Source organism: Carassius gibelio, chromosome A22 (assembly GCF_023724105.1).
Source record: "Carassius gibelio isolate Cgi1373 ecotype wild population from Czech Republic chromosome A22, carGib1.2-hapl.c, whole genome shotgun sequence".
NCBI classification, from domain to species: Eukaryota; Metazoa; Chordata; class Actinopteri; order Cypriniformes; family Cyprinidae; genus Carassius; species Carassius gibelio.
Window position 1 is genome coordinate 18708064 of NC_068392.1, and position 26563 is coordinate 18734626.

General features: G+C 35.7%; 2 protein-coding genes and 1 non-coding gene across 7 annotated transcripts; 2 read left to right on the forward strand and 1 right to left on the reverse strand.

Annotated features, from left to right (window-relative positions):
• The first annotated feature begins 1477 nt into the window (after window positions 1-1477).
• Window positions 1478-1552, forward strand: trnaa-agc (transfer RNA alanine (anticodon AGC)). The gene has a single exon. It is a non-coding gene; the product is annotated as a tRNA-Ala (tRNA).
• Window positions 1553-2126: 574 nt separating this feature from the next.
• On the forward strand, window positions 2127-8501 carry LOC127942748 (uncharacterized). Of its 3 annotated transcripts, XR_008149391.1 has the most exons (14): window positions 2127-2275; window positions 2380-2463; window positions 2564-2743; window positions 2846-2938; window positions 3151-3276; window positions 3440-3574; window positions 4620-4754; window positions 4946-5014; window positions 5102-5196; window positions 6078-6204; window positions 6404-6521; window positions 7700-7808; window positions 8029-8105; window positions 8193-8262. XR_008149391.1 is itself a non-coding variant. In XM_052538686.1 (13 exons), the coding sequence occupies exons 2-13, from the start codon at window positions 2395-2397 to the stop codon at window positions 8301-8303; spliced, it is 1335 nt and encodes a 444-aa protein (XP_052394646.1). In that variant the 5' UTR covers window positions 2127-2275; window positions 2380-2394; the 3' UTR covers window positions 8304-8501. The 3 variants fall into 3 exon arrangements, 2 of the variants coding, with proteins under 2 accessions (XP_052394646.1, XP_052394647.1); XM_052538686.1 differs by lacking the exon at window positions 7700-7808 and having other exon boundaries at window positions 8193-8501; XM_052538687.1 differs by lacking the exon at window positions 7700-7808 and having other exon boundaries at window positions 6452-6521; window positions 8193-8501.
• An 11761-nt stretch (window positions 8502-20262) lies between these two features.
• Window positions 20263-23823, reverse strand: LOC127942750 (uncharacterized). 3 transcript variants are annotated; one of them, XM_052538689.1, is made up of 6 exons: window positions 23725-23823; window positions 22927-23194; window positions 21992-22309; window positions 21648-21827; window positions 20600-20640; window positions 20263-20525 (listed from the first exon to the last, which is right to left on the reverse strand). In XM_052538689.1, exons 2-6 carry the CDS (start codon window positions 22988-22990, stop codon window positions 20304-20306), a joined length of 825 nt encoding a protein of 274 aa, XP_052394649.1. In that variant the 5' UTR covers window positions 22991-23194; window positions 23725-23823; the 3' UTR covers window positions 20263-20303. The 3 variants fall into 3 exon arrangements, with proteins under 3 accessions (XP_052394649.1, XP_052394650.1, XP_052394651.1); XM_052538690.1 differs by having other exon boundaries at window positions 23596-23742; XM_052538691.1 differs by lacking the exon at window positions 21648-21827.
• Between the last annotated feature and the right edge of the window lie 2740 nt (window positions 23824-26563).

The following is a 26563-nucleotide window of genomic DNA, read 5'->3' on the forward strand; positions in this document are numbered from 1 at the left end:
CTATCTATCTATCTATCTATCTATCTATCTATCTATCTATCTATCTATCTATCTATCTATCTATCTATCTATCTATCTATCTATATATCTATCTATCTATAGGACATGGTAACTGTCAAAAAGGTCAAAGTGAGAACTTTTATTATTTTATTATGTTGGGGAATTTACAGTTAAAACCCAAGGACCAGACATTTGGCAATGAAGACCAGGAGTCAGAGATGAGTTCAATTAATAATAATAATTTTATTTGAAGAAAATAGTTTGCAATTTCATCAGCAGAAGTCAGCTTCAATACTCTCGACGGAGTTCGTAGGCCAGCCCCGTACAATACAAAATCAAACACAGTTATACTCCAGACAGAAGACATTAGTTGCGTCAAAGCGCTGGTCAGCAGCAATCTGAGTGGTTCCAAAACCTAGATAAACTTAGACAATCTTCACATATGGGCATAAACATCTTCAGCATATCTCCAATAATTGTAGCAGGCATCATCACGGGTGAAGAAGACACCTCATCTCAGGTCCAGATGTCAGCAATGTCAGCAGAAACTATTCTTCTGTACAGAACATAGGTGCTGACACACACACATACACACAAAGCCCATATCTACAATTCAAGGTTCTCTAGCACTGGCAAGTCTCTTATCACTACGGTTGGATACACACACATAATAGGCCGACATTAATCTTGAGGAATAGAAATAGAGGATAGAACAGGATTCACAGTTCTATATTTCTTTTCGTCCCTCGCAGCGCACGTAGAGGAAGGGCCTCCCCTGACCCTTTTAGTTGACCTTGTGACCCTAGGAGAAGGAATACACTCACATATGCTCCTGTCTCACATATGCTCCTGTCTGTTACTTCTAAACACTTCTAAAAGGGAAAATATATATCTGTGTAAGCAGCATGCATCTATCTATACGTATATAGATGGCTTTTTACTTATTAAGTTAAATCATACAACAATCTTGGAAGTTAAATACTGATCAAACACTTTATTAATAATTACACAATATTAATTAGATAATATATATATATATATTGAAGAAAGGATATGATCAGCGGCATCCACTCAATCCTCTCCTTCAATTATTATTTTGGTTATTGGACTAAGGAGGACATACTGGTAACCACAAAGACTGTTGTCTTCTCTTGAAATGCTGCAAATGTGACAAGTACTACAATTTACAGTTATTATCAGTTAGTTTGGAGAATTTCTTAAATCATTATTAATATTGCAAACCAGTACGTGCATATCTCAAAACAATTTGTACAAACAGCATTCAACAATGGATTACTTGCAAAAGTATTACTCTCCAAAAATCCATAGTTAATCTCTTAAAAGTAAGTATTTGTGTCAAGAAATAGACCATTAACATGATAATGACAAATGACAAAACCCTTTTGTCATTGTTCACAAATGTCAAAAATATTTAAGTCATAATGTCAGTCCGTAAAAGCACGGTTTTCTTACGTGTGTGTTCCTGTGGCTCAGTGGTAGAGCATTGCATTAGCAGTGCAAAAGGTTATGGGTTCGATTCCCATGGAGTACACATGTTAGGAAATGCACAAGGCCGAGTTTCTTATGTATGGAATATATACATTTCAACAGCCCAAATTTACACATTACTGCATGTGCGATATTAATTACAAGACAATGGACATGATTCAAAATTCTGCTGTACTGTACTTGTGGTCTGACCATAAAAATGCATTACAATGTCATTGTGATAGAAAATTAAAAGACACGAAACCAGTGGAGAAAAAGATAAAATAACAGAGGTAAACACACAAAAAAAAAACTTGTGCATGCAGTGTAATTTTAACAGAGAACCAGTATAATATTTTTGGATCATCATTACAAAAAACTATTTATAATGTAGAAAACAGCAAACAGTTGTGCACAGTCAGTAAAATGGTTGTACAAAAGTGGTCAAAATTTGTTCAGAGTAGTGAGAGATTGCTTTTATGATGATGTGCACAAGATAATATATGATGTGGAGGTTGAACAAGTAGTTTTGAAAATTTCATTTCTGATCTGAAAATGCTCCAAAATATCTGAGAAAAACTGTAAAACACCTCTAATAACACATTGTTGCATTCTTTTTAGGATATTACAGGAAGCAACAGATTTGCAAAACGTTGCAATGCAATTATTTCTAATGCCCCACTGGACAAGCATGGAGAGGTCAATGTGTACCAATGCAAAGGGCTTATTGATCACCTCAAGAAATATGTTCTGCCATTTGCTGGATTATGGACCGGGATAATGCTAGGTTTGTCATATAACTAAGTCACATTTCCCTTTTTGGACAGAAATATCAGACGGTGTGTTCTCTGACAATTTGAAAAAAAATGTTTTTTTTTTTTTAATACAAAGGTGACCTTGGACGACATGGGACAGGACCACGATATAAGCAGTGCTCCAGGAGATAACAATGCCCTGAGAAAGCTTACAAGACAAGTAATTATATAGTTTGTACCATTCGAGTAAATTGTGACACAACTCTTATTTTGTCGTACAGATAAATTATGTTTTCCCCTGTCTTTGTATCCTTTCTCAGAACATTACAAAGGACAACAAAACTCAAGGAGTAATGGAAAAGAGCCAGTGGGACTTGAAACATATTCGTTTTACTTCTGGCCGGCTCACCAGGCTTGATGACTTTGTAGCCCAGTATCGGATTAGCCACACTGCACTCCTGAAGGAGTATGAGGACTCCGAAAGAGTTTTCCGAAGGAAGGTTAGAATATTTTGGAAAGGACAGGAGAATTACATGTAGTGTGTCATTCCATTCTATGCTTTGATATGTAAACCATATCTACAAATCCCGTACTTTATGTAGACTTACAGAGTAGAAAAAGAAATATGGAAAGAAAAGCAACAGAAAAAACGGGGAAGATCCAAGCCTTTCCCTTTCAAGACATCAAAAAAGAAGGTATAGTGTCAATGTAATGCTTTCATGCGTTCTACAGAAATAAATGAAATTCATAATCTTCACATAACATAACAGTCCTAATTCTTATGCACCAATGGAAATTTCATCCACTCCAAAAAAAAACAACAAAAACAAATTGATTTAAAAGACAAACAGAAGCACTTTCTCATGAGGCTCCTTAAAAATCTGATCTGTTTTTAAACTGTTGATAGTCCTCAGTTTCTGAGGGTCCCATTGGAAAACAAATCTCGCCCCCACAGCCAAGGTCATCCCTGGAGGGGGACCATGAAAACATTGTTGATATCAAGTCAAAGACAACAGCAACCCCACAGAATCAAGTAAGAATGCTTTATTTTATCAAATGTTCATACTCATAGTATTACCTTTTAAATGTTCTAGTTTGTTTTAATATTTTAAAGAATAAAAACAGTCTTATTGAATCTTATTGAAACACATCACCTTTCTGTTTAACTGTCTTTCATGTTTGGTTGAAATTTGTAGCTCACCACTTTGTGGAAAAGGAGAGACACTGAGGTTGTGGTTTCTGTGGTCCCTACACAAACCAAAGTAACATCGTTTATCATTCATCACAGTGAACTGTGTACACTTCGGCCACACCAGTGGCTAAATGGCGAGGTACAGCATACATTTATTTTTTATATTTAAAATAAGCTTAAGTAACTTTTCATAACTATAAACCTGTATATAAAATTATAAATATACTATAAAATAAAGGTCCATGTTTCATACATAACTGTAAAGAATGTAGTGCAGGAATAATGAGTAGATCTACATTACCACTTAATCTACCACGATTAACAAATATGGACACAACAAATCTGAAAGTAAAATTCCATGTAGGACTGCCTATTAGGGGACAAAAAATAACAGAATGAAATTAGACTCATTAAGAACTACAAATTAACAAGGACAAATAATAAAGAGCTACTAAATGATTACATACTCGCCACAAAAAAACATAAACAAAACCAAATTAAACCCTGTGTCTTGTAACGATACATTGATGTTTAAAGGCACAAAACGATCAGTCTATGCTAGAACCTGAAAAGTATTTATATAGTTTTTTTTACGTCTTCATTCATGTCCAAACTGTTCTAAGCACGTCCTTCTGAGCATGTTCTCAAGTAGGCATGTCATGCATCGTCTTGCATTATGGCAGATCACAGACTTAAAAGTTAATGTATCAAAACTAAATTTTTTATTTGTAATATGCATTACTAAGGATTTCATTTGGACAAATTTAAATCCGATTTTCTCAGTATTTTCAAATTCTAATAAACCATAAATTAATGGAAAGCTTATTTATTCAGCTTTCAGATGATGTGTAAATATTTTAAACAATTTAGCCTTATGACTGCTTTTATGGTCCAGGGTAACATATGGATAAATACTGTGTGGTTCTTTATAGCATGTGTTTATGTGTGTATACATTGCAATATTGAAATGGTTAAATTCAAACACAGTTACTCATTTTGAGATAAAAGTACAAATTGCTGCAAATGTTACATAGACAATAGCATTTTGTATATTGTAAATAATAATAAGACAAATATTTATTCTAGATAGAACAATGATGTGATCAATGGTTTGTAAATGTTGTACTCTTAATGTATAACACTAATTTTCTAAAAAAATATGCTTTTCCAATTGTTTTCCATAGATAATTGAAGCCCTGTTTCATATTGCTGCCAGTGAGCTAGAGATCGGGAATTCCATTTACATTCTTAATCACTACATGGCAGGTGTGATTCTGTTTGGGGAAAAACCTCAGCTTGCCCGGCAAAAATTGTCAAAGGTAGTTATGGTGGACTGACTATAGTATGGATATGCAATTTCGTGTGTATGTGTTTCCAAAGACCAATACTATATATCTTAAGTATTATAACCCTAACCACATGCAGAATTATGGTTAATGTCATAATATTTTTAAAAGGCAAATGTACTTAATAATTGCAAAGCTGATATAATGTTTGTGTTCTTTGGTAGATTAACTTGAACAATTACCAGGGAATTGTTTCTTTTGTGAACATTGACAATGTCCATTGGAAGTTTCTGGTGAGTAGGTGGATAACTTCATTTTGTCATTACCAAATCTGGATCTACTCAGTATTAGTATCAGTTGTTTCACCTTATCATTTTCAGTTCATAAATGCGGTCAACCACACAGTGTACCTGGTAGACCCATCAAGAAGTCCCACAGAGAAAGATGACTCAATTCATGCTGCCCAAAAACTCAGGTATTCTTTATGTAACTCATTGTCACATCCTTAAGCCACATTCTATGGCTACGTGAATGCAGTTGCACAGAATTTTCTATATTTATTTACCTACCCACTAACAAAGTTTTAATGACTTTGTCTACTGTTATTACACATCTAAAGGTTTTGCTTTCATGGCATAGAATGTGTACAAGTTATTGATATTGGTGGAACATTTCTCATTATCTTTAGATACAGCTTAAATACAACTTTATTTTCATTAAACATTACAAGTAAATAATAATACAAGTACTTGGTAACAAAATACAATTTAGCATTTGTAAAATTCCAAATAGTAGTTTTGTGCTAGTATTATAATAATATATAAATAATATTTATATTATATATAAATCATCATTGAATAAATAACTGAACAGTAAATACACACAGCAGGTGAAAAAAAATATGGATAGATAGCTCATCGACAAACAAACATCGATTATTGTGAAGATGTTCAGTTGCTGGGGATACTAAAGATACATTTTAATAGATTTGCATTCACCACAGTGGTACACCAAAGAACCCAATAAGCATGCATAGACTGAAGTGTTTAAAAGATGTCATTATGTCATATTGCTATTTTTCCCATATCACAAGTAATTGCTGACCATCAGGCCTAAAGGTTAAATGAATCAAATCACAATTGATGCAAACATTGTTTAGACTTTGTATGACTTTAAAGTAATACAATTATTTACATAATTTACATTCTGGAAACTAAGAATTAAAAAAAAAACACTATAATAATTAAGTTATAAACATATGCATATTAAACATTTGGAATAGAGTAGTAATTTGATTTCAAATTTTATGTACTTTGTTCCTAATTAACACATATTTTAATTATACATCACACCTAGTGAGTACATACAAATGAGGAATACGCAACAAAGAAAAACAGAGTGGCAGAATATACAGTGGAAAGGAGGAGTTATGACACATCCAGTCCAGCAGGATGGCAGTAGCTGTGGCGTCATTGTTGTCTTGGTATGTGACATGTACTGTAATACCTCTCTCTCTCTCTTATCTTCTTTATATTAAGTAAATATTTATGTGCCATTGTCTTATTCATACTTGATTGTACAAAATGACAAGTAAAAGATTAGGGGAATTCTAGTTAAAAAAAGCTGCCATATGCTGGAGTCTGACATATTACATGATGGTCTTATATCATTGATTTTTTTAGATGGCAAGGGAAATAATGAAAGCATTTCCAAATGTTCCCATTTTACAATTTGGAACTTCCAGAAAGGAAATGGCCAATGAACGAAAAATGATGGCTCTACAGATACTCAAAGCATCAGGTTTGTAAAACAAGTTCTTGTCTGCTGTATAACAAATTATTATAGTATAACAAATAATTTATAAATTGAAGTTATTAGAGTTATTAGTAGAAATGCATAGGCACACATTGTATCCATTGGCATTATTATTAGGGGCCAAGCACCAAAGTTCTTATTCTTCTTTGTCCATTTCTTCCACTCGAGTCTATGGCAGCCCATAGAGCCACTTGCAGGAAAGTTGTCAAATTTGGTACAATGATAGAGGACAGTCTCAACACATTAACCAAAGCAAATTTGGAGTCTCCAAATTTTTACTCATGATTATTATAATAACTTTTAAAGCATAAGCCACAGAAGGAAATATTGGCTCATGCTGAATCGATGATTTCCAAAATTGTAAAAGTCATAAGGTTATTTTTTCGCTAATTTCTATTGTTCGAAATACCTACTTGTTGGATTGTCTGATTTTCAGCAAAAATTTGCTCATATCATCTTCAGAAAATGCGGGCATAAAATTTTGGCATTCAAATTTATTTGTCCAGCCATTATCGAATAAGACACGTACGAATTCTACGAAAACATCTAAAAAAGGATGAGAGGCTATATCTCTGCAACTGTTTGGCAAATCGAGACTTTGTGTGTGTTATAACAAGTATGACCTAAGACTACCTTCAGTGTTTTGGTGTTGTCCTACCTAGTGGTCAAGAGATATGAAAAATACATATTGTTGCTTATAACTTCTGAATGTAACTATGAATTAGTTAATGTTGAAAACATAGGTTTAACTAATTTAGTCAGCATGGACTAAGAATGAACAGTACTTTTACATAACTTATCAATTGTAGTAAGTTAAACAATGGAAATGTATTATTAAAAGGTTAATAACAGTGTTGATTCCAGTGACATTGACTTACTAAATCAGTGTTTGTATGAAGTTGACTAATGTACTAATGGCACTTTGTTAACTATTAGCTTATAATAATCAAAAGTTTTTAAGTGATTTTGTACTTTACAATATACAGTGCCAGTCCAAAGATGGTAAACATCACTATTTGAATGGCTTTCTCTCCGGAAATGGAAACTCTCATGCATACCAAGTCTGTTAAGCAGCTTGACAGTTAGATATGGTTATAATAAGAATGTCACTTTTCAGTTACAGTTACGGTATATTATAATCTTGCATTACCTACATCTGATAGGTCTCTCTACAATCAAGGGTAATCCATGGTAACAAAAATTTTAGGTTAACAACTGAAAAATAACAACTACAGATGCCAGATGACTATGCAGAGGCCTAAATACATGAAAGTATTTGATCTCCAATGTCATATAAACATATGTTCACCAAATTGAAGGGGATGTAAATGCCACGTTTGTCTACATGCCACCACCAATGTTGAAAAAACAAGTAACACACATTGTTATTGTCACTGGAGGTAAATTACTGTTTTGAAGCCTGATTTAAAGGCTGGATCGAGAGTAAAATATTTGTTTGCTTTACTAATTTTTGTTTATATGAAAATTACAGTGTTCGATGAAGCCGAAAACTGTTCCATGTGTTCCCTTAAAAAGCCTACTGGATGTGTGCATCGTTTCATAAATTGGGTGAGTTTAACCACTAGATAAAGTGAAAAGCAATAGCAATATTAAACTGTAGCAGTTCCCTGATATTTCCAACTAATACATTTCTAGATCCAATGTGACTCATGTGAAAGGTGGTACCATGAAAAGTGCCTGGGTATGGCCAAAGAAGACCTGGAACAGGCCAGAGCTAACAGATGGAGCTGCATATTGTGCTCTTAAAGTGTTTTAATAAAACAAACTTTTTTCTTTTTCCTTTTTTTTTTTTTGAAGTGTGCAGTTGTTCTTTTAAATTGTTATTAATAGTTGTAAATGGTAAATTGTTTTGATTAAATTGAGTATAAACACTGTTTTGTGAAAAATGTGAAAGAAAGGTCTTAAATTATTATAAAATTAAACATTTTTATGTGTGAAATTCAACATCAGAACATTATGTCTTTTTGTAGTTGATGTTGTACTCTTAATCTGAGTTGAAAATGGTATGTGGACCCTAGAACTTTTATTTTTATAGCTTTTTGAAAGTAGAGATGCTCAAAGCTGACATTGTGGTAAGGTGGTCTCTCAGTCTGAGGTGAAAGTGGTCTGTGCAATGTATAACTTCAATTTTTATAGATTTTTTTATATAGAGATGTAGCATTTCATTTATGATATTTGGGGCGCTCTTATTTTGTAATTACACATCAGACTGTCCTGAAACGATGCAGCTGACATTGTGGCAAGGTGTACTCTCAATCTGAGGTGAAAGTGGCCTGTGCAATCTAGAACTTAGATTTTTATAGATTTTTGAATATAGAGATGCAGCATCCTATTTATTAGATTTGGGAGGCTTTTATTTTGTAATTACACATCAGACTGTCCTGAAACGATGCAGCCGACATTGTGGCAAGGTGTACTCTCAATCTGAGGTGAAAGTGGCCTGTGCAATCTATAACTTTTTTAATATACATTTTTGAAAGTAGAGATGCAACAGTTTTTTTTTTTTTTTGATGTGGGAGGCTTTTATTTTGTAATTACACATCAGACTGTCCTGAAACGATGCAGCTGACATTGTGGCAAGGTGTACTCTCAATCTGAGGTGAAAGTGGCCCGTGCAATCTATAACTTAGATTTTTATAGATTTTTGAAAATAGAGATGCAGCATCCCATTTATGAGATTTGGGAGGCTCTTATTTTGTAATCTCACATCAGACCGTCCTGAAACGATGCAGCTGACATTGTGGTAAGGTGTACTCTCAATCTGAGGTGAAAGTGGTGTGGGCAATGTATAACTTAGATTTTTATAGATTTTTGAATATAGAGATGCAGCATCTCATTTATGATATTTGGGAGGCTCTTATGTTGTAATCTCACATCAGACCATCCTGAAACGATGCATCTGACATTGTGGCAAGGTGTACTCTCAATCAGAGGTGAAAGTGGCCTGTGCAATCTATAACTTTTTTTAATATACATTTTTGAAAGTAGAGATGCAACAGTTTTTTTTTTTTAGATGTGGGAGCCCTTTATTTTGTAATTACACATCAGACTGTCCTGAAACGATGCAGCTGACATTGTGGCAATGTGTACTCTCAATCTGAGGTGAAAGTGGCCTGTGCAATCTATAACTTAAAATTTTATAGATTTTCTGAAATAGATGCAGCATCTCATTTATGATATTTGGGGGGCTCTTATTTTGTAATTACACATCAGACTGTCCTGAAACGATGCAGCTGACATTGTGGCAATGTGTACTCTCAATCTGAGGTGAAAGTGGCCTGTGCAATCTATAACTTAAAATTTTATAGATTTTCTGAAATAGATGCAGCATCTCATTTATGATATTTGGGAGGCTCTTATTTTGTAATTCCACATCAGACCGTCCTGAAACGATGCAGCTGACATTGTGGCAAGGTGTACTCTCAATCTGAGGTGAAAGTGGCCTGTGCAATCTATAACTTTTTTAAATTTACATTTTTCAAAGTAGAGATGCAGCAGCTTTTTTATGAGATTTGGGAGGCTTTTATTTTGTAATTACACATCAGACTGTCCTGAAACGATGCAGCTGACATTGTGGCAAGGTGTACTCTCAATCTGAGGTGAAAGTGGCCTGTGCAATCTATAACTTTAGTTTTTATAGATTTTTGAATGTAGAGATGCAGCATATTTTTTATGAGATTTGGGAGGCTCTTATTTTGTAATTCCACATCCGACTGTCCTGAAACGATGCATCTGACATCGTGGCAAGGTGTACTCTCAATCTGAGGTGAAAGTGGTCTGTGCAATCTATAACTTTAGTTTTTATAGATTTTTGAATGTAGAGATGCAGCATCTTTTTTATGAGATTTGGGAGGCTTCTATTTTGTAATTCCACATCAGACTGTCCTGAAACGATGCATCTGACATCGTGGCAAGGTGTACTCTCAATCTGAGGTGAAAGTGGTCTGTGCAATCTATAACTTTAGTTTTTATAGATTTTTGAATGTAAAGATGCAGCATCTTTTTATGAGATTTGGGAGGCTTTTATTTTGTAATTACACATCAGACTGTCCTGAAACGATGCAGCTGACATTGTGGCAAGGTGTACTCTCAATCTGAGGTGAAAGTGGTCTATGCAATCTATAACTTTTATTTTTAGATATTTTTGAATGTAGAGATGCAGCAGCTTTTTTATGAGATTTGGGAGGCTCTTATTTTGTAATTCCACATCAGACCGCCCATATATGATGCAGCTGACATTGTGGTAAGGTGTACTCTCAATCTGAGGTGAAAGTGGCCTGTGCATTGTATAACTTAAATTTTTATAGATTTTTTTATATAGAGATGTAGCATCTCATTTATTATATTTGGGAGGCTCTTATTTTGTAATTACACATCAGACAGTCCTGAAACGATGCAGCTGACATTGTGGCAAGGTGTACTCTCAATCTGAGGTGAAAGTGTCCTGTGCAATCCATAACTTTTTTAAATGTATAATTTTGAAAGTAGAGATGAAGCAGCTTGTTTATGAGATTTGGGAGGCTCTTATTTTGTAATTCCACATCAGACCTTCCTGAAACTATGCAGCTGACATTGTGGCAAGGTGTACTCTCAATCTGAGGTGAAAGTGGCCTGTGCTATCTATAACTTTTTTAAATTTACATTTTTCAAAGTAGAGATGCAGCAGTTTTTTTTTAGATGTGGGATGCTTTTATTTTGTAATTACACATCAGACTGTCCTGAAACGATGCAGCTGACATTGTGGCAAGGTGTACTCTCAATCTGAGGTGAAAGTGGCCCGTGCAATCTATAACTTAGATTTTTATAGATTTTTGAAAATAGAGATGCAGCATCCCATTTATGAGATTTGGGAGGCTCTTATTTTGTAATCTCACATCAGACCGTCCTGAAACGATGCAGCTGACATTGTGGTAAGGTGTACTCTCAATCTGAGGTGAAAGTGGTGTGGGCAATGTATAACTTAGATTTTTATAGATTTTTGAATATAGAGATGCAGCATCTCATTTATGATATTTGGGAGGCTCTTATGTTGTAATCTCACATCAGACCATCCTGAAACGATGCATCTGACATTGTGGCAAGGTGTACTCTCAATCAGAGGTGAAAGTGGCCTGTGCAATCTATAACTTTTTTTAATATACATTTTTGAAAGTAGAGATGCAACAGTTTTTTTTTTTTAGATGTGGGAGCCCTTTATTTTGTAATTACACATCAGACTGTCCTGAAACGATGCAGCTGACATTGTGGCAATGTGTACTCTCAATCTGAGGTGAAAGTGGCCTGTGCAATCTATAACTTAAAATTTTATAGATTTTCTGAAATAGATGCAGCATCTCATTTATGATATTTGGGGGGCTCTTATTTTGTAATTACACATCAGACTGTCCTGAAACGATGCAGCTGACATTGTGGCAATGTGTACTCTCAATCTGAGGTGAAAGTGGCCTGTGCAATCTATAACTTAAAATTTTATAGATTTTCTGAAATAGATGCAGCATCTCATTTATGATATTTGGGAGGCTCTTATTTTGTAATTCCACATCAGACCGTCCTGAAACGATGCAGCTGACATTGTGGCAAGGTGTACTCTCAATCTGAGGTGAAAGTGGCCTGTGCAATCTATAACTTTTTTAAATTTACATTTTTCAAAGTAGAGATGCAGCAGCTTTTTTATGAGATTTGGGAGGCTTTTATTTTGTAATTACACATCAGACTGTCCTGAAACGATGCAGCTGACATTGTGGCAAGGTGTACTCTCAATCTGAGGTGAAAGTGGCCTGTGCAATCTATAACTTTAGTTTTTATAGATTTTTGAATGTAGAGATGCAGCATATTTTTTATGAGATTTGGGAGGCTCTTATTTTGTAATTCCACATCCGACTGTCCTGAAACGATGCATCTGACATCGTGGCAAGGTGTACTCTCAATCTGAGGTGAAAGTGGTCTGTGCAATCTATAACTTTAGTTTTTATAGATTTTTGAATGTAGAGATGCAGCATCTTTTTTATGAGATTTGGGAGGCTTCTATTTTGTAATTCCACATCAGACTGTCCTGAAACGATGCATCTGACATCGTGGCAAGGTGTACTCTCAATCTGAGGTGAAAGTGGTCTGTGCAATCTATAACTTTAGTTTTTATAGATTTTTGAATGTAAAGATGCAGCATCTTTTTATGAGATTTGGGAGGCTTTTATTTTGTAATTACACATCAGACTGTCCTGAAACGATGCAGCTGACATTGTGGCAAGGTGTACTCTCAATCTGAGGTGAAAGTGGTCTATGCAATCTATAACTTTTATTTTTAGATATTTTTGAATGTAGAGATGCAGCAGCTTTTTTATGAGATTTGGGAGGCTCTTATTTTGTAATTCCACATCAGACCGCCCATATATGATGCAGCTGACATTGTGGTAAGGTGTACTCTCAATCTGAGGTGAAAGTGGCCTGTGCATTGTATAACTTAAATTTGTATAGATTTTTTTATATAGAGATGTAGCATCTCATTTATTATATTTGGGAGGCTCTTATTTTGTAATTACACATCAGACAGTCCTGAAACGATGCAGCTGACATTGTGGCAAGGTGTACTCTCAATCTGAGGTGAAAGTGTCCTGTGCAATCCATAACTTTTTTAAATGTATAATTTTGAAAGTAGAGATGAAGCAGCTTGTTTATGAGATTTGGGAGGCTCTTATTTTGTAATTCCACATCAGACCTTCCTGAAACTATGCAGCTGACATTGTGGCAAGGTGTACTCTCAATCTGAGGTGAAAGTGGCCTGTGCCATCTATAACTTTTTTAAATTTACATTTTTCAAAGTAGAGATGCAGCAGTTTTTTTTTAGATGTGGGATGCTTTTATTTTGTAATTACACATCAGACTGTCCTGAAACGATGCAGCTGACATTGTGGTAAGGTGTACTCTCAATCTATGTTGAAAGTGGCCTGTGCAATGTAGAACTTAGATTTTTATAGATTTTTGAATATAGAGATGCAGCATCCTATTTATGAGATTTGGGAGGCTCTTATGTTGTAATCTCACATCAGACCGTCCTGAAACGATGCATCTGACATTGTGGTAAGGTGTACTCTCAATCAGAGGTGAAAGTGGCCTGTGCAATGTATAACTTTAATTTTTATAGATTTTTTTATATAGAGATGTAGCATCTCATTTATTATATTTGGGGGGCTCTTATCTTGTAATTACACATCAGACTGTCCTGAAACGATGCAGCTGACATTGTGGCAAGGTGTACTCTCAAGCTGAGGTGAAAGTTTCCTGTGCAATCCATAACTGTTTTTAAATATATAATTTTGAAAGTAGAGATGAAGCAGCTTGTTTATGAGATTTGGGAGGCTCTTATTTTGTAATTCCACATCAGACCGTCCTGAAACGATGCAGCTGACATTGTGGCAAGGTGTACTCTCAATCTGAGGTGAAAGTGGCCTGTGCAATCTATAACTTTTTTAAATTTACATTTTTCAAAGTAGAGATGCAGCAGTTTTTTTTCTTAGATGTGAGAGGCTTTTATTTTGTAATTACACATCAGACTGTCCTGAAACGATGCAGCTGACATTGTGGCAAGGTGTACTCTCAATCTGAGGTGAAAGTGGCCTGTGCAATCTATAACTTAGATTTTTATAGATTTTTGAAAATAGAGTTGCAGCATCCCATTTATGAGATTTGGGAGGCTCTTATATTGTAATTCCACATCGGACTGTCCTGAAACGATGCATCTGACATCGTGGCAAGGTGTACTCTCAATCTGAGGTGAAAGTGGCCTGTGCAATCTATAACTTTAATTTTTATAGATTTTTTAAAGTAGATGCAGCAGCATGCAGCTGACACTGTACTTTCTGTCTGTGCATTCTAGAACTTTTATTTGTATAGCTTTTCGAATGTAGAGATGCAACAAGCATATATTATTGTTCTTATTTTGTAATATGAGTATTCGAGGGTTTTTATTTTGGTATTCAGCAGCAGACAGTAACGGACTGTGTGTTGGGGGAAAAAAGTAGCGATCGCTGGAAGAGCACTCCATTCAGATCAGTTCTCTGTCGGTGTTACCGTAATACGTAGTTTATACGCGACCCTCGAAATAACGTGGCGGCTAGATTGACCGTGCTTTTCTACTTGGCGGCTGGCTTGACCGCAGTGGCAGCGAGAGGTCTACGAGATTAATCAACGCGCTGTATTCATTCATATTGAGGGAAGTGGGAATTATTAACGTACACGATCAGGTGGGCACTGACGTGTATCTATTCCGAACTGATTGCCCTTCCTTGTCTCGCAGCTCGGATCGGTTCCGGTTTCCTCCGCTGGGCACTGGGAGCGTCCTGACGATTGATTTGAAGCCGGGACTTGTGTGTGTCACTGCAGATTACCTCTATCTCTTTTTTTTTTAATTTTTTTATTATTATTATTATTATTATATTCAGAAATAGGACATACAGTAGGAAAACAACATCTTCTGTACATCTATAAAGTCTATGGACAGATTAGAAATAAGCCAAGGAGGTCAAGGGGTTATCAAAAACAAAGTAATGAAGAAAAAAAATAATAATTAAACAAATATCTTGTAAAGCTTACAGAGGTCATATGATCTAACAGCTTTTTTGTTTGTACACTCAGATATTGAGAGAACATAGTGCTTAATATTAGCAGCAAGTTCCAGAAAGCTTGGTTTCTTTTTTAAGAACTTTGACTTGTGCAAATAAAATTTGGTTAAAATAATAATTAAATTTATCACATAATACTCTGAAGATTACCTCTATCTCGCCTTTAGCGCCTTCTGTGTGCATTACGAGCAGCGAGTGGGCGGGGTCGTGAGTGACTTGATTGACAGTGTTCTATGAAACTCTGCTAAATGTTTTGCTTGTTTACACTTCTCTTGGCTTAGTGAGATAATGGCTGCTCGCCGACGCCTAGGTTTAAATTTTGTCTGTCTTATCCTACATAATGGAGTGAATTGTTTTTAAGGGTATGACTAATCAAAATAATGTGGTTATATAATTATTCATATATAATTATTCATATATATATATATATATATATATATATATATATATATATATATATATATATATATATATAGTAAAGACCAAAAGTTTGGACACACCTTTGGACATACATAACAAAAAAGTGTGAAACAACTGAAAATATGTCATATTCTAGGTTCTTCAAAGTAGCCACCTTGTGCTTTGATTACTGCTTTGCACACTCTTGGCATTCTCTTGATGAGCTTCAAGAGGTAGTCACCTGAAATGGTCTTCAACAGTCTTGAAGGAGTTCCCAGAGAGATGCTTAGCACTTGTTGGCCCTTTTGCCTTCAGTCTGCGGTCCAGCTCACCCCTAAACCATCTGGATTGGGTTCAGGTCCGGTGACTGTGGAGGCCAGGTCATCTGGCGCAGCACCCATCACTCTCCTTCTTGCTCAAATAGCCCTTGATGCCTTCAGTGTGACTCTACAATTTTCATAGTCATGAAAATAAAGAAAACTCTTTGAATGAGAAGGTGTGTCCAAACTTTTGGTCTGTTATTTCTTAATGTGTGGGTTTTATTTTGAAGTGATTACACCTGTACATTGTCAAACTGGCTATTTGCCCTTGTTGTGTAAATCTCACATGTGATTGTGTGCTTTTCGATATATGAGCTGGGAAGATTACTTCCTGTAGCTCAATTGGTAGAGCATTGGTTGAGCAATACTGTACAAGGTTGGGGGTTCGATTCCCCAGGAACACATGATAGGTGAAAATTGATAGCCTGAATGCACTGTAAGTCGTTTTTTTTAGCGTCTGCTAAATGCATAAATGTAATTTAATTTACCTACAAATTTTAGTCTGTAGAAAACTACATGATGAAAATTGTAGTCAGTAATGTAATCTAGAATACTCCTATTAGGAAACGTATTCTGGCGATACTTTTGACCAAACTTGTTGTTAAGATTTGAATATTATTATTGTAATAAAAAACCCAGATACAACATATTATATTTTTTGTTATCAAGATAATGAAAAGCGCTGAACATGACATTATTCTAGGGTTTCCCAAACTACCCTAACGTTTCCTGTCCTGGATGCTGATTGGTCAAAACAGACATCCAGCTGTATTATATCCCTCGATGTATACTGACCTCTCATTGGAAATACTTGTATAGTGATGCTATGTTAGTGATTTGAAAGAAATGCCACTATCGAATGAGAACCAAACTTGAACTGAGCTGGATAATAACACTATTGTCTTTTGTAGCAATGCTTTAAAACCAAAATGAAATTTGCTGATGAAGTTTGACACAGGGTATTGTGAAAATACTGTTTCTGCTACTATTACATAACATATATTATTGCTTAATATTTGTAATAAAGACCTACCTTAACTTAAGTAGCAGGATGCAGTCTCAAAGAGGACTGTGAATGGAAAATGAGATGCATATATATTTCTAGAGTAAGCTAAGAAAAATGCTTAGCGAGGACTACTTTTTGCTGATTGAAAGGAAATGCTTCACTTCAAACTGAAAATAAGTGAAACTTACATGCAACGATATAGATCGTCCCTACAGTTTTTTTTATTGCATTATTGCATTTCTCATTAGATATTCAAGACAACCTGTGTGGGTGCTGGAAACTGTTCGCAATGCAGCTATAGAGTCATGCATATTTTGTGGTTTGAAATGTTAGGTTTTGATGCGCGCAGAAATTTCTGAGAGAAAGGCGTTTTCATTTTCTACAGCTCTCGGTTTAAAACGCTGTATATGTGACTCCATCATCACTCCTACTCACAACTGCCAACACATGCAGCCACATTTGATGTTATCTTCACGGCCATGCTCATGTGAACCTTCAGACAGAAGTAAACACAATCAAATGCTCTCTGGCGTTCAAGATGGTGTTTCAAGTGCTTCTGCACTAGGCTGTTTGTTTTAGTGTTGAATCAGGATGTTTGTGTTCAAAAAATGTGTTCAAGTTTTACTCCATTTAGCAGTTTTACAAATTTTATGAGATTCCTTTGTCGCTATACATTCATATGTAGTACAGAACTCATTCAAGTACAATATTTACACACACAATGCATTAATCAGCATATACAATTTACATAATACACACACTGCTGTGACTTACATTTTAAGATAAATAGTGTTAGGATACACAGAAACATTTCAGTAGCAAACAAGAAAATAATAACAGGAGAATAATAAAATAAAAAAAATAAATGTTACATTTCTTTTAGAGAACGTGAGTGGCGTATGTGAATGCAAAACTGGCTGTTACTCTCAATTCTCTGGTCTCGAAATGACTCAGGTTACTCCATAAATGTAAGTCCTGGGGATTTTGGCCAGTTTTATCAAATCGGAAGTATTTTTATGTAATAGCACATAAACCTTTCCTCATAAGCCCCACAGTGTGAAGTATCATTCTTGTGTATATCAGAGATGGTGCAAGAATGAGAAATAATACGCTTGTGGTTGCAACATGGGCTCATCGGAAAAAAAGTGTCTCTATATCTTTGCAAAACTACAGAAATGCACCTATGCATACAGTTCACTGCAGTTTCCAGCTGAAATGAACACTAGTGTCAGTAAAACACCAACAACTTTTATTCCTTATCACAACAATTATGATCAAAGGATCAGATTATTGATTTTTCATGCCGTTCTTAAAGTAATAATATGGCATGACCACAAAACACTTTGACCATAGTGCGTGGATTTTAACAGTGATGTATTTGCATCACATAACAAGCTCCATTTGTATGGCATATGGCACATGTAAAGATGCTCAGTAGCGTACCCGGTACAGCATTGCACTTGCAATGTGAAGCGCTCGGGTACGAGTCCTGCGAAACACGGGTTAAGAGCTCAAAGACTTGTAATAGCTACTTAAATGGCTACTCTACCCCAAAATGAAAATGTTGTCATTAATCACTTACCCCCATGTTGCTCCAAACACGTACAAGCTTCGATAGTCCATCTGCCATCAGTGTTTCAACCGTAATGTTATGAAGTGGCGAAAATACTTTTTGTTTGCGAAAGACACAGAGTGGACGAATTGTTGAATAAAGTCGTTATTTTTTTGTTTTCTTCTTGTACAGAAAGTATTGTCGTCGCTTCACAACGTTATGGTTGAACCACTAATGGCAGATGGACTATTCTTATGATGCTTACTTTTCTGGACTTTGACAGTGTAATTCATGTGGCAGTCAATGGGCCAGTCACAAGCCTCATCCAAAATCTTTTAAATTGTGTCCTGAAGACGAACAGAGCTTTTACGGGTTTGGAACGAGATGGGGGTAAGCGATTATTGACAAAATTGTGTCACACTTTATTTTAAGGTCCAATTCTTACTATTAACTAACCATTAACTATGACTTTTGCATCAATTAACTCCTTATTTGCTGCTTATTAATAGTTTATAAGGTAGTTGTTAAGTTTAGGGTATTGGGTAGGATTATGGATGTCATGCATTATACATACTTTATAAGCACTAATAAACAGCCAATATGTTAATAATAGGCATGCTAATAAGGAGCTAGTTATTAGTGAGAATTGGACCCTATACTAAAATGTTACCCAAAATTGTCATCTTGGGATGGAGTATCCCTTTAAAATAGCACAGTTGCTCCTGCAAATGAGTTTTCCCCTCATGTTTGCTTCTATTAACACTTGGTTAGGTGTAAGCGGTACAGTATTTTCAGATGCGCAGTTCTGGGAAGTAACGGATTACATGTATTCTGGATCCACTCCCATCTGTACTTTCATTGGTTTCTGCTCTCATGCTAATTTGCCCTGTTTAGTAAATCTGACCCTATATTTTCTAAAATGTAATGTAATGGATTGTGCTATACCAATTAATTTCTTTCATGTAATTTGTAATCAGTAAAGTGAAGTGACATTCAGCCAAGTATGGTGACCCATACTCAGAATTCATGCTCTGCATTTATCCCATCCAGAGTGCACACACACAGAGCAGTGAACACACACACACACACTGTGAACACACACCCGGAGCAGTGGGCAGCCATTTATGCTGCGGCGCCCGGGGAGCAGTTGGGGGTTCGGTGCCTTGCTCAAGGGCACCTAAGTCGTGGTATTGTCAGCCCGAGACTCGAACCCACAACCCTAGGGTTAGGAGTCAATGTCTCTAACCCCTAGGCCACAACTTCCCCAGATTACAGATCACAATTTGTAATTAATCTACCCAGCTCTGCAAACGCGGTAGAGCATTAGCCTCTTAGCACCAGACATTACATTAATGGACTGCCACAACACATTCAACAACCAACATAATAAAACACTGCCACATTCACGTTCATCTGTTTTAGATTAAACTGAACCTAAACTGTGCTCTAAGTGCCACTCGCTGGCCCAAAAAAACAAAAACAAAAGAAGCACAGCAACATAATATAATTTTGCAGAATAAGAGTGTTTTTTTTCCAATGAGCCTGGTTTATGCAATTCACCTCAGGTTTGTTTATGGGGGCTTCTGTGGTTAGCACTTCATTATGATTCAGTGTTGAACTCTGTGGCACGTCTACAGTATCGTTGTGAACTAGTTAACGGTGAGATTATCACTTACGTGGCACTTTGTGATAATTTAATTATTAAAAAAAATCATAACAGTCTTAAACTGTTTAAGATTTCTATGCACTCTCAATAAAACTCCCAAATAGTACATTAGGTTTACATGAGCATATATTCAAACAGACTAACTTTAGTGGACAATGCATGATATGGTTTAATGAGGCTGACTATCACTTAATGGCAGGTACTTGCTGTTTATTTCTCATCCGCCCACTCGGTGGCTGTTTTTGCTGAGGGAAAATGATGGCAGCATATTCCACTCCGTCCTGGTCCTTCGATGTCGTCTCGGCAGGTTCTACTCTGTCATCTCTTTCAGGTCTATTTTGAAAGTCTAACTCTCCATACTCCACACAGCTGACAAACACAGCACCGGATGTCCCACACTGCCCCTGCTAACAGACCAGGCCATAACATACTGTTAGTGTTTTTCAGTAGTTTAGGGGAAATAAAGAGGTCATGAACATACCTGTTGTGTTGTGTTGGTGTGAACTGGAGGGTTTTCTGCGTCTGAAGAGCCATAGAGTTACAATTAGCGCATTTTTCTAAACACGTTATGGCATTTTAGTAAATGTGCATATTTACTTTACTTATTTTAATTGAATATTCATTCATTTCTAATTTTAAATTTCCTTTTACAGACATTTTGTTTATATTTTTCTCCGTTTTAGATTTTGTCGATGACAGTGTGATGCAATGTGTTTTTTAAAATACTCGAAGCGGTGTCCCAAATTGCATATCAAATTTATGATCTACCACATTTATTTTCCCTTTTAAAAAGTAATGAACTACTCCATACATCATTTTATTTTATGTTTTACAGTAATGAACGATCGTAAAATGTGAACCCTGCTACTGTACTATCATTTAAAAGTTTAGAGTTCAATACATTTTCGATGTTTTTTAAAAAGACTCTTCTGCATTTATCCCATCCATAAATACTGATGTCGCTGTATTTATTTGATCGAAAAAATAAGAAATATTGTGAAATATTATCATTTTAAATAAAAGTTTTCTACGTGAATGTGTTTTAAAATGCAATTTATTTCTGTGATGAAAAGCTGAATTTCGAGCATCATTGCCATCAAACCTGATCCTTCAGAAATGTTGAAAGTTGAAATGATCCTTCAGAAGTCATTCTAATATGCTTAACATCATCAATGTCAAAAACCTGATGTATTTATTCATTTATTATTATTTTCTTTTTTTTTTTGTCTTATTTTATTTGAAAAGGAAATCTTGTCTGACATTTTTGATATCTTTACTGTGACTTATGATCATTTGAATGTATCCTTGCTGGCTAAAAGTATGAATTTCTTTCTAAAAAAATACCTTACTGATCCCAAACTTTTGAATGGAAGTGATATATAAATACTGAATTTAGCATAAGATGGCACAATGCTGTTCAATAACACTCAACTGTCTCATGTACAAAATCATACAAACATATTTTTAAAATCACTCAGTCAATCTGTAAAAGAAATCTGATTCAAAACAATGCATGAATACCACATTACCTGGTTTTCTTGGATAGGTCCTAAAAAGCCAGAACAATATGCCCACAACGAGACATATAAATATAAATATTGTAACTAATGCACTTAAGAAAATGAAGAATGAGTTTTGTTCTGATGACTCCAGTTTAGGTGAATTAGTCCCTAAGTTTTCATGCACAGCTTCTGTTTCTTTATCAGTTTCTGAAAGGAAAATCACTTTGTTTGTCAAAAAGGCATGCGACACAGAGTATAAATTAAAGAATATTATACATGCAGTGACAATTACAATAGCACATGCACATATATGAGCACGTCACTGAATGAACAATTCTGTTAAAACACTAAGCTTTAAAGAGAAAACTTACCTGCTGATTTATTGACTAATTTGACTTTAATACTGATTTTATTGCTCTCAAAAATAGACTCAACGCCATCTGTAAGCACTACAACATGATATGTCCCTTCATCTTCCAGTGTGAGATTGGTGATGTTCAGTGTCACAGTTTGGTTTTTCACATCACTCAGGGCAAACCTTTCTCTGCAATCGTTGGATTCTATCGAAGTTGCTATCTTTTCCCCATTTTTGTACAGACTAGGTTTGGAGGGTATAACAGAGTCTTGAAAAGTGAATTTAACCGTGATGTTTTCTTCCGATGAGCCATTTACTACATGCGTTGATTCCACTGAAATAAAAACAACACTTGGTCACTTCCACAGAAATCGTACAATAGACTGTTTAATAGCAGATTGAGATTTGTTTTGTAAATGTTCAACAGCTTTTTGTAGCCAAGTTTTTAACTTTTGGGTCAATAACGAACAAACTACGATGAAAAGCATTTGCGCGAGTAAAACTGGTCCTACAGTGGCCCTCCTCTAAATCACGAAAACTGAAATCTCAACCAGTCTGTGTCGCGATGTTTCTTTTTAATGTTAAAAAGACTTACTCACTGTTATTTCACTGATGGTATGATACAGCTATGAAACTCTTCAAAGGAAGAAAGAGCTGTTGTTCTGCAGATCTCGCTCATATTTTCCATGAGTCAGAGGAAATTTCTTGGTACTTCAATTGCCCTACACTACAAATCCGTTCAATCGAATGTTACGTGCATTTACTTTGGCCTAAAATCACTTTAGAAACAAGTGTGAAGGCACAATTATTCATGTATTATTCCAAATAAAGACTGGTATTTGATATAAGGTTTACGTTGGGCCTTAATGTAAGAAACATTGTGAAAACACCGTACAATTCAACAGACAGTTAAGACAAAACCCCCAAATGATCATGACCTCTTTTACTCACCGTTAAGAGTCAAGTAGAGCATGAATGTGAAAAGTAAGAGTTTGTTCTTGAGGTCACGCTTCATGCTGCAGAAGGAACGGAGCGAGTGAACGCAGGCAGCCACCGGAGATGCGAACGTCTTCCCGTTTCTGCTGATTTATGCTTCGCACTCACAGCATGTTGAGGATAAAACCTACGTCTTTCAGGGGGAGGTACAGACAGGAACTGGATCTCATTATGCTTTTTTTTTTTTTTTGCTTTTCTTTTCCTTTTGTTCACTCTCAGATCTCTGGAAACCAAAAAAAAAAAAAAAAAAAAAAAAAGTGGAAAATAATAATACTAATAATAGCAACAAGATCATTGTTTCAATAAACAGCATTACAAAAAAAAAAAAAAGAAAAAAAGCTGCTCTGTTACATATATGTACAGTGACTGTAGATCTTAGTTTTTTTGTCAAATCACTTCATCTCTCATCACACAATCCCACCACAAGACCACCGACAGACCACCTTGAGTTTCACAACCCCTCGGAGGAAATGAGACTGTGTTAAACTGCCACACAACACACTGGTGGCTCACGACTGCATGACATTACATTTTAAACACCAAAATAAACATGGCCAAACCTAACATTTACCGAAAAGTGCCCTTGCTCTAAAAACACATGTGAAGCTTTCAGTTAAAGTGTACCTTCACTGGGCCTCGTGACTGAGTTTGATGACTAACTTATGTCCTCCAGACTCAATTAATTTTGGCTATTTATGTTTTTTGGGTGGAAATCAGACTTAGGGGAAGGCGAATGTATACGTGTGTTTTTACCCCTGTGAAGATAAGATCTGAATGTGCTTCCTCCAGAACACGCTGAACGTGCGGAAACAGCGCCTCACGTGTTAACGTGAACGCGCCCGACGCTCATCACGCCCTCACAGTTCCCCGGATGAAGCCGAGTTGTTATGGTAACGACGGTCAAGCGGTAAAGCGAAAGTAACGGCGTCGCGCACCAAACGCTCGTTGAACTGCCTTTAAAAGGGTCGCTAGTGCGGTTATATTCTTAATATGATTAGATTTCTACCCTACCCATATTAAAATCTATCTATCTATCTATCTATCTATCTATCTATCTATCTATCTATCTATCTATCTATCTATCTATCTATCTATCTATCTAATACTTCAGACATGGTGAACTTGGAAAAGTGTACTTTGTTATAATTTTTCACATTTTTATATGAACATATTTTATTTAAATGCAGTATTTTGAAAGCAGCACCCCAGTTTATTGGTCTTTAAAAAAATCGTCAAAAATTATGAGAACATATAAGGCTAGGAAATTCGTTTTGAACAGTGAGATAATTTTGGGGATGCACCGGTTGACCGGCCATAAATCGGAACCGGCCGGTTCGTTGCTTAAAATACGCGATCAGCAATCGGCTGATTATCGGTTTTTGGTCTTTTTTTGTCGGCCGATTTTTCCGGAAATGTGCCCCCGTGGACATAAATTGTAATCATTCGCTATCATGTCATTTTTGTGGAGGTCACGGGCAGCCGTTCAGCGCTGGAAGTGCAGAGCTACCTTTTTCTTTTACTGTCTATGAGAGCTACACGTCTGAGGCACAGATAACAGGAAGCAAACAGCTGTTGGTGTACTGTAGCACAAAATAAGAGTCCCTGTCCCGCGCGAGCGTCCTGTACCTGTCCCTGCACAAGCGGAGACAGTGAAGCGATGTTCAGCTCAACTTCTCACATGTTGGATGAGAAACGAAACAGACTAAACTGAGACAAAACTGAAATGCTTTTTCTGTAAACGTCAGTTCGGTATAGGATGAATATTTTTATTTTACCTCAAACTTACATCGACTTAATTTGATTTAAAAATCACCTGCTGTAGCACACTGCAAAAGTTCATCCAATTAAAACATTTTAGTGTAATGATTCACATCTATATATTTTTTTAAAAACTTGAGACAATAGTTTTTCATTGGCTGAAGCAAAAAAATATAGATGTGAATCATTACCCTTTTTCTTTTTTTTTCTTTTTTTTATTGGATGAATGAAACAAACCAACATTATTTGATTTTAACATTTTGGAATAATGTATTTATATAGCATACTTTTATTTAGTCTCACTGGTAAATAACCTTTTTAATTGAAAAGCAAATGTGTGTTGATTGTGTTGTAGAACTATGCAGACTTTAATTTCACATGATTACAGTTAATCTTTTAATTTAATGCCAGTTACACAATTCAGAAACACAAGCTAAATGCTGTCTGTACCATCTGTGTTTGTATTGAATGTAGGCTACTTACTGTGCAGTTACTGCTGTTAATTTCAGATGGTTACGGTTATTGTTTTCAATAGCCAAAAGCCAATTTGGCCTATTAAATATCAAATAAACATCTTGTTTATGCACACTTTCCTTCTTTTTTGTTTGATGCTTAAAGATATATATAAAAAAAAAACAAATCGGTATCAGATTCGGCCAAGAAAAATCATGATCGTGCATCCCTAATATTTTTAATCACTATGATCTTGTTTAACCGCCCACAGTGTGTATTAATGTTATTTAATTGTAATCTATTTCTTGCATTTTTGTTTCTCGTTTGTAGTATCTATCAAGTATATATCAGTTTTATCTTGTTCTGTTAATGTTGAAACACACACACACGCACACGCACACACACACACACGCACACACGCACACACACACACACACACACACACACACACACAAAACTTTACCGAAGAAAATGCCACTGCCAGAGTTCAGCAGTCTTCGTGTCTGGAGCGAAATCATTTCACATACAGTTGAACGTGAAATCTTTGGTTTGTATTGATAGCAGCAGACGGGTGTATTTTCAGACGTGGGCTTCGACAGATACAAGCTCATCGTGCAGGTGGTCGTTGGAGAGCAGCGTGGGGAGGGAGTCAAGCAAGCGCAATACTTCTAAGGAAAACAAATGAATTGTGAAATCAGGATGCTTTCAAACGAACCTTGAGCAAACCTGAGCAGTGGCGCTGTGTTTTTTGTGCAGTAGACCCATGACCACAGACATTATCACGGGCACAAGACGCATCCTCAGATGCTTAGCTGTGACCTTTGGGTTGTTTGTCACGTGTCTGAGGTTTCTACTAATCTTTCTAGGTCACCCACATTAAGTAAGATACAGTCTGACTCAATGTGGTCTCATGATGTGAAACCAATATTACAGGGCATCTGAAACCCACGGTTCTTCGTAAGATACAGTTTGTGGCAACTTAAGGAAACTTTTTTTTCACTCAGTATGTTTTCACAGGATGCTTCTGGGTTGCAGATACAGACAGCTATGCTCGAGATATATTTATGAATGTAAGTGAGGAATCATTTTTATATTAAAGTGATTTAGAAATGTGATTTTTTTCATCTCCTGCGTTATTATTTTTATGCTCTTTTTATGATAGGACAGCTTGTTCTGTGTGGCTGTGTGATGTGATTTATATATATTATATAAATCACATCCGTGTTTGTCTGTATGACAACCTCACTATATGATTTTTGTTAACAACTTAACAATGCTGAAAATGTTTAATTTTTAAATAAATATTTACATAAAATACATAATTTGTTTGTCACTGTCATTCTGTCTTGGTCAAGCTTTTATATATAATAGTTTTGCTTTT

Coding starts and splice junctions, on each gene's coding strand:
- LOC127942748 (XM_052538686.1), top strand. CDS start 2,395: ATGGGACAGGACCACGATATAAGCAGTGCTCCAGGAGATAACAATGCC. Junction 2,939..3,150: donor TCAAGACATCAAAAAAGAAG/GTATAGTGTCAA, acceptor AACTGTTGATAG/TCCTCAGTTTCTGAGGGTCC. Junction 6,205..6,403: donor GTGGCGTCATTGTTGTCTTG/GTATGTGACATG, acceptor TGATTTTTTTAG/ATGGCAAGGGAAATAATGAA.
- LOC127942750 (XM_052538689.1), bottom strand. CDS start 22,990: ATGAAGCGTGACCTCAAGAACAAACTCTTACTTTTCACATTCATGCTC. Junction 22,310..22,926: donor GCTCTACTTGACTCTTAACG/GTGAGTAAAAGA, acceptor TTTTTATTTCAG/TGGAATCAACGCATGTAGTA. Junction 21,828..21,991: donor ATTAGTCAATAAATCAGCAG/GTAAGTTTTCTC, acceptor TTTTCCTTTCAG/AAACTGATAAAGAAACAGAA.